At 39.6% G+C, this 12,611-nt stretch overlaps 1 protein-coding gene across 3 annotated transcripts in view; it reads left to right on the top strand.

The window, feature by feature from the left end:
* The window catches only part of fat3a (FAT atypical cadherin 3a), a 238,875-nt gene that overhangs the window by 182,406 nt on the left and 43,858 nt on the right, over positions 1 to 12,611 (top strand). For all 3 annotated transcript variants that reach the window (XM_067593756.1, XM_067593755.1, XM_067593754.1), the window contains exons 12-16: positions 7,205 to 7,401; positions 7,783 to 7,936; positions 8,259 to 8,492; positions 9,982 to 10,374; positions 11,430 to 11,644. In XM_067593756.1, coding sequence (XP_067449857.1) covers positions 7,205 to 7,401; positions 7,783 to 7,936; positions 8,259 to 8,492; positions 9,982 to 10,374; positions 11,430 to 11,644 — 1,193 coding nt within the window. The remainder of the gene's footprint in view (positions 1 to 7,204; positions 7,402 to 7,782; positions 7,937 to 8,258; positions 8,493 to 9,981; positions 10,375 to 11,429; positions 11,645 to 12,611) is intronic.

Raw genomic sequence — 12,611 nt, 5'->3', positions numbered from 1 at the left:
TCTGTGATGCTGAAAGTTACATTTTTGGGTTTTTTAAAAAATTTTCCAATAGAAGTGGCTGATTAAAGAGTCGAGAGATTTGAACCATTTGTCTGTTGGGAAGTTGGGAAGCATAGAGAATAGATAGTTGATTTGAGGTAGGGTTTTCATTTTAACTGTTGCAATTCATCCTATTAGGGAGAGGGGGAGATTTGTCCATTGTTTGAAGTCATCTTGTATCTTTTTTAATAGTAGGGTGTAATTGAGGTTATAAAGGTCTGACAGCCCGGGGGAGATGTTAATACCCATGTACTTAATGTTTCCAGTGTGAAAGGGCAGGAATGGGTCTTGTGTTGCAGAATCCCATCTTCAGAGAGAGGGAGTATGATTGATTTATTCCAGTTAATTGTGTAATTTGAAATCTCAGAGAAGTTGCTAATTTGATTAAAAGCTTCTTGTAATGGCATGTAGGGGTCTTGTAAAAACAATAATATGTCATCTGCATAAAGACTGATTTTATGTTGTGAGTTGTTACTCTGAATTCCTTTAATGTTATTGCTTTGTTGTATTGCTGCAGTGATAGGTTCAATGAAGATGGCAAATAAAGAAAGTGAGAGTGGGCATCCTTGTCTGCTTCCTCTGAAGTGTGAATCTCTGTGATGTGATACCATATGTGGTTATTGTTGCTATAATTGAGGTGTAAAGAATTTTGATCCAGTGGATGAATGACTCTCCAAAACTGAACTTGCAAAGAGTACTGAATAGAAATGTCCAACTTACTTTGTCAAATGCTTTTTTTGGCATCTAATGATACCACTGTTTTGGCTTTTGTTTGCTTTGATAGATTGATCAAATTGAATAGTCTACAGATATTATCAGAAGTGTGCCTGTTTTTGATGAAGCCTGTTTGGTCTGAGTGGGTTAAAATGGGGGTAGCTGTTTCGATCATGGTGTAGTGGTGAAAGTATGTGTTAGAAATGCTTATAGTATTCTGCTGGGAATCCATCTGGTCCAGTCATCTCATTTATAAAACAGTGTGTAGGATCCATACTAAAAGTGTATGTGCACACAAAAGCCAAAATTGATATGCGGCAAAAAATACTCAGATTTCTAAAACTGTGCCATATGCACATATATTTTTCCCTTTACAAATCACAGCCCACCTGGAAATATGTGTACGTGGATCAGCCTCATATCCAGCCCTCTATATGCCCACAAATATATGCCCTCAACCATAAATGCTCAATGCAAAAGTAATCATGAATATTGATGTGCATGTGTTTCTTTTGCCATACCAATGAGTCTCTCTGTCTTGAGATGCCTGACCAATCAGTTTCGAGAGTCAACGTATGGGGCCTTTAGCTCGTCACTTTCACCCAAGCAGCTGCAGAGGAAGGACCACAACAGGAATGAATGGACTTTTATTGTTTTATTTCCCTGTTTTCGAACTCCTCAAAGTTATGTGTGTAACCCATATACAACTTCAGCAAACATTCCTGTGATTTTAAATTCACATCTCTGATTAAGTTCTTACCACACCCTGTAGCAGGCCAGTTAACCACTTCAAAGTATTTTTTGCACCACACACTCAATATCTAAAATACAATAAACACTGTATTCATTTATTTATTTTTATTTATTCCAAAATCCAGCATACAGGTGTTTCTCTAATTTACACAGTCCATATATGAGTGCAGGAGGGGAAGATGTGCCAGTGAGGTGACTGGAGAAGGCAAGGATCTATAATTAACATTTGATAGGAAGTGAAATTAAGTGTGTGAGAGGAATTATTATACAATCTGGCTTCAATTCATTGCCTCACCATCTGCATCACCAATTACCCCTGTCTCCAAAATGTTCGTAGGCAGTGGTCAGAGTTTATAGACAAGTGCGCACATTCTCCCGTCAAGTTTGTTTTTATAGATCACAACTTTTGCGTGGGAAGTGGCATATGCCTCTTTCAAGCCCCTTGTGCATACGTGACAGTTATAAATGTGACCCCAGGTGATTTGTTATTTGGCATTTGATTTAGGGCTTTATTGAGTTAACCGGGACGATTGATGCATCTTAACTATTAGCCAGTTCTTTTGATAGTGTGGGCGGGTCCAAGTTGTTTAGGAAGGATTCTATTTCTGATGGAGTAGGTTCATAACTGGAGGAGTATAAGTTGCTGTAAAAAGTTTGAAAGATTTAATTTTCTTTTTTGTGTTGCAGTTGATTTGCTAAATATTTCTGTTTTGTTGCTATTTTGAAAGTTGTTGTCTTCAAGTTGTTGGATTGGAAATTGTGGAGTTTTTTTTGTGTATGATATTGTCAAGTTGGGTTATGAGGTTACCAAATTCCTTTTTTATTTGTTCTGTGAGATTATTGGAGTAAAGGTTTGTAAGATGTGCAATTCTTTGTTCTAAATTATTTGCCAGTTTTTGTTGCTGTTTTTTCTTGTACGATGAATATGATATGATTTTTCCTCTGATTACTGTTTTGTCTGTTTCCCATAGTAATGACGGTAACATTTCTGGAGAGTCATTCATCTCCATAATTGATGCCCACTCCTCACTTATTTAGTATTAAAGTCACAGTCTTGAATTGCCATCTCAGGGGGGGGTCTAATATATGATTGTTTATGGTGAGAGAGGCAGGAGCATGATCGCTCATGGTGATGGAATTAATTGTGGTTTTGTGGCTGTTAGGGGTGAGTGAATTGCTGACAAAAAAGAGGTCAATTCGGGAAGAAGACCGATGGAGGGAGGAAAAATAAGAATATTCTTGTGATGAAGGGTTCTCATTCTCTAGCTATTGCCAAGTCCATAAATATTCATGTATTGTTTGATTGTTTCAGTAGAGTGCCAGTTTCTTGTATTACCAAAGGTGCTTGAGCGGTCAGTTGTGAGCTCTATAAAATATAACAAGATAGGTTTGTCTTGATACTAGTCAGAAAGTCAGCTTACCCAGGAAAATCTATAAGAGTTCAATATCATAACCTTTTCCAAATGTGCAGAAGATAAACTGTTGTTTGAGTCATTATATAGACCTCTCTGTGACATGAAAAACAAATGCTTAAGGCACAAAAGAAATATATCAAAGGCAAAAGAGGGAAACAAAAGAACAAAAAGAAGAAGGGAAAACTGGATGAATGCTAAAGTTGCACTAATTATACGAATGGTGATCAAAAGACTGACTTTGCTGATTTGCTGTCTGCTCTTTGACAAGCCAGTAGGCAATAATGACGTTGGGACGTTAGTCTCCCCAGGAGACTAAGACAGAGGATTACCATGCTGACAGGAGACAGAGAGCTAATGAAGGACTATTAATATGGAGGACTTCCTTCCTTTAATGGCATTGTTATGAGTATCAGTCAGACAGCTGGAGTAAATGACAGGCATGTGAGTGATGTAACCTTATACTTGACATCTAAAGAGGAAGGAGGCAAGGAGGTATGAGCAGCTGCTACACTACAAATACAGAGAGAATAAATATGTAGATAACAGAAAAGTTCGCAAAAAGCTAAGCAAATGAGCTGTCAAAATACTGACAAATGTGACCTTTCTCACTTTCAAGAGAGAACCACTTGATGTTACTCAATATAAAGGTGCAGCAGTAAATCAAGACAGAACAATGAGAAACATTGCTGTGAAAAGATTATTTCGGTTTCATTTTAGTGTAACTGATGTAGCCAACTGAAAGGGTATTTGATTCGAATTTTGCAATTAGCTGTTTTTGACAGTATTATATTTTGTTTGGACTCTGGTTGTGCAGCTCAGCTGGCAACCTGGGCTCACATGCTACTACTGCATTATTCATTATGTGTTTCCTAGTCTGTCCTGACTTCTTTATCATTTTAGGAACAGTGTATACCCTGTGTTATAGTACAATTTCTATGTGCAGCTGCATTCAACACTTGAAAGTATATCTTTTCTTATCTTATCATGGGCTCAGCAGTTTCTTTGGTATTTTCACACTCTGATGGAAATCAGAATTTTGGGATAGCTCTCCAATCACTAACATTCTGCCAAACTTGAAGGCTTGCCCATGATTTGTTTGTGTTTTCATGTCTACATGTGAAGACATCATGAATATTTCAACTGTAAACCAAAGTCCATAATATTGTTAAATAATGTAGTGTTGACATAACATACCATGCTACAACAGAGGTGCTTAGCAGTGCATTTGAGGTCTCTTTCACATCTATGGCTTAGTTCAGTTTGTTCATATAATAGATAAGACATTAAATAGTGTGCCCTCTGTCCGTTTTTTTCACACAGACTTTGACTTTGAAGTGAGTGAACATGAAGTCATATGTGGAAGGTGGTGTCATTCTGCATCATCAGTGCTTCATTAACCCACAGGGGAAATCAAACTCTGACTGACAGCAGGCCATGCTTCAATTTACAGAGCTGTATGTTCTGTAACTTATTATAAGCATCATTAGTTGAGACCGCAACTTGACCGATTAAACTATCTTGTCCTATGATTAATTTTTTAGGCTACCAATACTGATATTTGGCTTTTCTGTTAACAATACTGTGCTGCTTGAAAGTTTGTGAACCCTTTAGAATTTGCTCTATTTCTGCATAATGCATATTTGTGCATGCTGTCTATGGTTTACTCAAGCCCCATGGACAAGCTAGAAGGTAATTGGAAAAATGTCCTGTGAATGGATGAGACCAAAATCGAACTTTTCGGCTTGAATGACAAGCATTGTGATTGGTGATGAGCAAACACTGCATTTTAGCAGAAGAACCTTATCCCATCTGTGAGACATTGTGGTGGCAGTATCATGGTTTGGGCCAGCTTTTCTGACTCTGGACCAGGACAGCTTGCAATCATTGATGGAGCTATGAATTCTGACTTGTACCAGCAAATTCTACAGGAAAATGTAAAGGTATCCATCTGTGAACTGAAGATCAGCAGAAAGTGGGTCATGCAGCAAGAAAACGACCCTAAACACACAATTGATTCTACCAAAGAATGGTTAAAGCAGAGGAAAGTTAATGATTTGGCATGGCTGAGTCAAAGTCCTGACCTTAATCCAATAGAAATGCTGTCGAAGGACCTGAAGCAGGTAGTTCATGCATTTAGAATAACCAACATCCCAACAACAGTTGAGACTGTTCTGTAAGGAGGAATGGGCCTAAAATTCCTCCAAACCAATGTGCAGGGCTGATAAATAGTTGACGGAAACATTTGGTTGAAGTTATTGCTGCAAAAGGGGCTGAAAGCAATATGCGTCATGTAGCAGGTGGATGTGACTCCCCTCATTGAGACCTGCTGATAGATGTAACAGCAGAGAAGAGTAGAGAGACTGAGATAGCGATGTAACCGACCTGCACGCTGGTATTTGACATGGTTTTTTTTCTTCCCGATAACAAATAATTTTTAAAATATTTGTATGAAACAAATATTCATAAAAACTCACGATTTGTGCTTTGCCAAATAGTATTTAGTAGTAGTATTTGTATTCGGGCCTACCGCTAATATAAATATAAACATAAATATACACACATACATATATACACATATATACACACACACACACACACACACATATATATATATATATGTATGTATGTAATTATATATATACACACACACACATTATATATATGTATATATATGTGTATGTATATATATATATATATATATATATATATATATATATGTGTGTGTGTGTGTGTGTGTGTGTGTGTGTGTGTGTGTGTGTATGTATAAAATGAAATTGGTATATTGTCATAATACTTGTTTTTGCAGTGAACATGTCTTCCAGTTTGAAACTAAATTTTGAATATTACACATTGACCAATTTTTTTTTTACCCCTAATCTGGCAACGTATCTCGTGGGATACATACATTTCAAAAGTTGCTGAATAACACCATGAACACCTTTAGACAATTTTTTCTTCATCAGCATATTAAGACATTAGTCATAGTTAGTGTTATGAATTTATATTGTTGTTTTATTGAAAATAACTATGAATAATATATAATTACTTACCACCTGTTAAGCATGTCCTGTACCACTGGCGGCCATGAACATTTCTGAACAGGCTGACTAAAAAACGACCCGAACCAAGTCATGTGACCTAGAGGGTTACAATATTGGTTTTGGGATGAGAGCAGCAGCAAGACGCTGCCTTTTACACTCTGTGAGGCACACGTAATTGGTAGGCATGTCCTGATTGGCTGGCTATGTACATGCCAATTTCAGTGGGCGATTGCATGCATGTGATTGGAGGAGCGTATTACCCATAGAGTCCAGTAGAGGGCTCTGCCTGTGCTTGTAGAACTAAGGTTACAATATTGTAAACTTTGATTAATAACTCTGTGGTCTTTCCTCAAGCAACATGCTCAGGACAATTTTGTCTCCACTTGCAAAACCATCATGTGAGATTCAACTTCTTTTGAAGCTGCATTGTGTAGCTCTAGGTTCTAGTTCTAGTTGTAGTCTGTTACCACCCAAAAGCACACCATGATTTTAAGAAGGTTTACAGGAGATAATGTATGAGTAAGAAAGGATTATTTCCCCCCGTTAAGTTAGTCCAGTGTGTTGCCAGAGTCTATTCTGCTGGATGCTACACATGGTGAATGAACAGGAAGAGGCAGCAAACTATTCAGACCCTAAGGCCGTCTTCAGACCAAATCAGGCGGTGCAGCGTTCAGCCGCAGGGTTGAGCAGAGGTGTGTGTGGTTGTGGGCGTGTTTATTTTTGCTCTAGAACTTTACCGCTGTGAAACAATCAGAAAATAACATTTTATTGATCTGATTCACCGGCTTTCTTGCTACCACTCTCTAGCTCTCCAGCTCGCTCAACCACTGCTCTCTCTCTCTTTCTCTCGTCTTTTTTAAAATGAGTTGGGAAAGCCGACAGCAAAGTCCAACTCTACTTTTAACGCTATCAAATGGAGAGAAATGTCCTTCCCTCATCCTAGAAACATCTTTCTACTCCCTCATGGCAGAGTTTACAGCTCTGATCAGTCTGATCTCCAGCAGTGATTTGCCACCGCAGCCTTCAGCCGCAGTGTTGTTGAGGCAGTGTGAGTTCTCCAAAAGTTGACTCTGGCTCAACTTTCTGGCCGCAGTCCAGTGCGGCGCAGCAGCGGCCAAAACAGCCGCAGCCAAAACGCACTACCCCCATTCAAATGAATGGGAGGACTGACAATTTCGCCGCACCGCAGTCTGAATACAGCCTAACTCTGTTCCTCTGTTTCTCTGTTTGTGTATTGTCCAGGTGGGAACTATCGTGGTGTGTTCGCTCTGGGTCTGGTTCAAGGTGAATGGAAGATGTATGTGAAAGGGCCGCTGGACAGAGAGGAACGCAATCTCTACATCATCAATGTCACCGCAAGCGATGGACTCTTTGTTTCCCGGGCAACAGTGGAGGTGACAGTTATGGACACCAATGACAACAGCCCCATCTGTGACCAGGTGAGGAATGAAACTGTTTTTTGCTCTTTTTAAAAGACAGATACAACTACTGGGACAGTAATAGTTAAACACAGTGGCAAAAGGCAGTTAGTTTTATATGCATTGTAGGCCTACAACATTCTTTTGACTGAGCTAAATGTAAATGTAACACAGTAGTCATGTGCACATCCACAAATCCTCAGTGGGATTGGTGCTGTATACAAAATACAGTTGAACTACATACAAGGAGTACACACACAATGAATCAGTGACGTTTCAACCAGCTACAGGCAAACAATGCAAATGTAGCCATCGTCAAAGATACACCAACATTTCATAGTGTCATTTCATTCCAGTGACTGGGTCTCTTTATTTCTTTGCTGTTTGTGTGTGTGTCTGCAGGCTGTATATACTGCCTTCATTCCAGAGGACCTCCCAGTCAACAGTGTACTACTAAGGGTTGGAGCTACAGATGCAGATGTGGGAGTCAGTGCCTGGATCCAATACTCTTTACATGGTCCTGGATCCCAGGACTTCAGTATCGATGCAGACACCGGTAGGAATGCAGCATGGCTTTGAAAACAAATCCAAATGGTACATTTTTCTTTGAGTAACACTTACTATGTAGGCTTTTTTCACTGAATTTGCATAAATTGAAACTCAAATCAATCCAATGTGGAGTGAAATGCAGCAGTGACAGTGGGCCAGATCACTAGCTAGACGTATATAATTCTGTTTAGAGTTCAGTCTGGTCTAGTCTAGTCTAGTATAGTATAGTACAGTATAGTCAAGTCTACTCTAGTCTAGTCTGACACACTCTCATGCCCCTGTTTGGCTTCATCTCTCGATGTGTCACATGTTGTTTATAACCCATCCAGGTGAGGTTAAGTCATCTGTGACTCTGGACCGGGAGATGACACCCAACTACCGTCTAGTTGCCCAGGCAACTGATGGTGGTGGGAGATGGTGCCGTGCTGAGGTGACGCTGGCAGTGACTGATGTGAACGACAACCCTCCCATCTTCACGCTGTCACAGTACACCGCCAGTGTCTATGAGGACACTGCCACCAAAGCCCTGCTCACCCGCATCCAGGCCATAGACCCCGATGAAGGTGATATTAACACCACTACTAGTGTTACTACTTCTACACCTTCTAGTACTAATATTACTGTTACGACTAGTAGTGTTACTACTACAAATACTATTACTGTTACTACTACCACTACTTTTATTTTTATAAAAGCCCTCATACGTAAAAAGCAAGGTGCTTAAAGGGCATTCATTTTAACAAGATGATACGATTCAAAAGCAGCACACACAAAAACACAAGGACATGATCCAACAAGTAAAGAGATTAAAACAGTGCAGCCATAAAATGAATAAAAATATTATTCATTATTATAAAAAGGATGGTGCTAATTAAAATTGGAATAAATTAGTATGTTTCAAGTAGTCATTAAAATATCCACACAACTTGCCCTCCCCATTAAAGTGGTAAAGTGAAGGTGCATTATTAAAGAAGGCTGCATCACCCATTTGTTTTTCTTTTTTTATATGAAAGGATAATTATGGTTTATTACAACTTCAGTCTCGTTTTCATAGTTTTGTCCATGATTTCTACTCTTGCTCTCTTATTTCTGCTCACCAAGTTCATTGCTGAAATCTGGGAACATGGTGATTGTTCCTCAGTAGAAAGAAGTCTGACGGGTCAAGAAATATGATCAGTCAAACAATCAGACAGGTTGGAAACAAACCTGCAGGTTAGCCCAACTTACTTGGAAAAGAAAATGAAGTTGAGCCAAACTGTCTTTTCTAAAGATTCATCACAGTTTACAGACCAACTTCTTGCTTATTCAACTTCAGTACAGTAGTTGAATGTTGATGATGCTGAGTGAGAGGGGACACAGAAACTTATGGAACATGAGCCACTTACTTACACAATTCTTTCAATCTGGGTCATAGATCTGTGTCTTCATTTATGAGGATGTACACTCATTACCTGCCCTTTTGTTAAAGTGTAGCGAAAAATCAAATGTTCTTTGATAATTACAATATTTTGTCTGATTTTTCTACAAACAAAAACTAATGGCATGACAATTATTCTGAAGATGTTATAATTACACAAGATTCTACACACAATCTAATTGCTACAACTTTCAACAGAAGGCCTTAGTATGCTGCATCAGGATGTGTCTACCTGTTCTGAAGGTGGGGTGCAAGCCTTAAACCATAGCCTCCTCCTGACTGCATCCCACTGCTTCCCTTATCTCTCTCCCTCCGGACAGTCTCTCCCTGAGGGCATTAATAGTTTTGTTCTTGGTTGTTCATATGAAAAGTGAGAGAAGTAGTTGTTTGATGAATGCAAAAACAAGAGCTTGAGAGAGAAGTTCAAACCCTGCATACTCATACCTCCACACATCTGTTAAATCGATGAATAAAGTAGATGTCATTGTGAGATTGTCTGTTTCAAAATTTCTCACATTCGCCCATAATAGGAAAGGTGGTTTGAGACACAGTTAGACAAGCACTTAGTTTGAAGCATACTTAGGGTTTTAAACCTCTGATGTGTACTTGACACCCCTCTTCATCTGTCTGTGCAGCTGGTCCGGGCCGTATAGTGGTCTACTCCCTGGCAGACTCTGCTGGAGGTTCCTTCTCCATCGACAAATCCTCAGGCATTGTGGTCCTGGAACGCATCCTTGACCGCGAGGTCCAGCCGGCTTATCAGATAACAGTCCGTGCGTCTGACCAGGGTTCACCATTGCCCCTCTCCTCATTGGTCAATGTCACAATCACTGTACTAGACATCAATGACAACCCACCGGTGTTCGAGCGCCGTGATCAGCTGGCGACAGTGCCTGAGGATGTGGGAGTAGGCACTGAGGTTCTCAGAGTTTACGCTGCCAGCAAGGACATAGGGACCAATGCTGAGATTACCTACAGTATTCGATCAGGCAACGAGCACGGGAAGTTCCATATCCACCCACTGACTGGTGAGTGTGCTTGCCACATCTCTGCACCCTCATTTTGTTTACACTTGAGGCACGCTACAACATGTCTTTTCCATTACCCCCGCCTCACATTCATATTATGGCAGCCATGAACTCTGCAAGCTGTGTAGTGTGGCAGTAAGTTCATTGCTCACAGACAAATTAGCTCCATTCCAGTTGCGCAGCAGGACAGCGTAGCAAAATGTAGCCGTATTCATTGTTAGGGTCAATTCTAGTATGATATCTGCTCACATACCTATAATCACTGCAGTCACCATGGTGTGTGTACATAAAAATATGTGTGTACATATATATATGTAGTGCAGACTTTTTTGACATGGAATTGAGCCCATTTAGTTCCAATTTATTAAATTATCTGACATATGTGTTTTTAATATGTTGACCATGTCTAAAAACAGAGCTGGACAGAAATGACAAGTAAAAACTGGATAAGGCTATATTTTTCTTATTGTCAACAAAACCCATGTAATTCCCAAACCAACAATGTGCTAGTCTGTCTCTCAACACTTTCTGACTCCCCTATCCTGTCCGTGGCTCTCAGTCCCAAGTCCATTGGTTCCTCCTGAAGACGGAAATCAAATATATAGTTTCATTTGGGAAAAAAAGTCTCACTAATTTTTAAAACAGCTGGTCACTGTAGTTTTTAACAAACATTACTGAAACAGGAGGAAATAGTGCATTTGTTGGGAGCTATTTTTAGCTGTGTATTAATGAAACAATGGTGCTCTATCACATTGAGGAATAAGATATATCAGGCTTTCATACACACACACAATACTTTGTAGGGTAATAGCAATTGTTGGTTTGGCTCCTGCCCTAGGATTTGTTGACAGTAATAAAGTTGTAGAATATTGCCAGATCTTTAACGCCAGCCACATATAGCCAACAGATGTGTTATTCGTTTGACAGTATACCGTATATCTTTAGAACATTATATTTACTCTCCCATCCCCCACATGATATTTATATTCAAATGTTACCCTTTGTATGTATTCAAATGCATATCTCTGTTCCCTCTCTCTGCTTAACTTCCTCAGGTGCCATTTTAGTTGCCCAGTCTCTAGACTATGAGACCTGCAAGGACTACTTCCTGACAGTTGAGGCTTGTGATGGCGGCACACCACCACTGAGTGCCATTACTACAGTGAACATAAACCTGACAGATGTCAATGACAATGCACCCATGTTCAGCCGCGACCTCTACACTGCAGTGGTGTCAGAGGATGCCACCATTGGAGAGTCTGTAGTACAGGTAGGTTGGGGTCAGAGTCAGCTCTTCCCTGCATGCAAGCGGGGCCTGAGGATGGAAGTGTCATTCACTCTGTCAGTCCAACACCTTTCATCCAGTACAAGATATATTTGCAGCTAGAGTAATGGCCATATTTTCATTAAATTTGATATTTTGATGAACCCCTAACCTTTTCTGTAGTGCCATCATCACTCTTAAAATTCCCCTTGACCAACACTCTCCTAATGGCTGTATTTCTGTTAAATTAGCTTTGACTATCCCCTTGACAGAGGTTAAATCCTTGTGTTCTGGGGGAGCCCCTGACCTTTTGTCTAACAGCAAAACTTTCCACCTTTACGCAAGAAATATCAGAATCTAATTGCCATGACATTTATTGAACAAATTTCTGCTCCCCAGAGGACAGACCTTTTTTATTTTGGACACTCAGAGCTGTGCTCTAGTGCCTCAAGCAAACTTCATACACAAGTTATCTAAGAATGCTCAATAAAACAGCAAATTTTTTGTTTGTTCCACTTGAAGAGCTTAAGGCCTTTATATCTCTTTACCTTTTTTATGTCTTTCTTTGTATTTTTCTTTGTGAAGAAAGAGTAAAATAGCTAATGGCTGTTCATGGTGCTATTATCAGCTTAACCTAGATGTTAGCAATTACTGATTTCTAATGTACAACTGATCTCCCTGGATTTGATAGCACGTTAAGCTTGTATTTGGTGAGCTTCACAGACAGAACGAGTGGTGAGCATACTGTTTTCCAGGCAGCCAATAGACATTTCTGTTTCTATTTGTTTCATAGTTACATTTTCTTTGTTTAGTAATGTACACTTCAGAAATCAATTTTCTTACACAATAACGTGTCAAACAAATACAGGTGACTCTGTGTTCACTGTAATGGATTTTTTATCCCTAATGCATGCACACACACACACACACACACACACACACACACACACACACACAAAGCAGGTATTGCGAT

This window comes from Thunnus thynnus, chromosome 7, assembly GCF_963924715.1.
Source record: "Thunnus thynnus chromosome 7, fThuThy2.1, whole genome shotgun sequence".
Taxonomy (NCBI): domain Eukaryota; kingdom Metazoa; phylum Chordata; class Actinopteri; order Scombriformes; family Scombridae; genus Thunnus; species Thunnus thynnus.
Note: the sequence above shows the minus strand (reverse complement) of the source record. Positions and strands in the feature narration are given on the sequence as shown.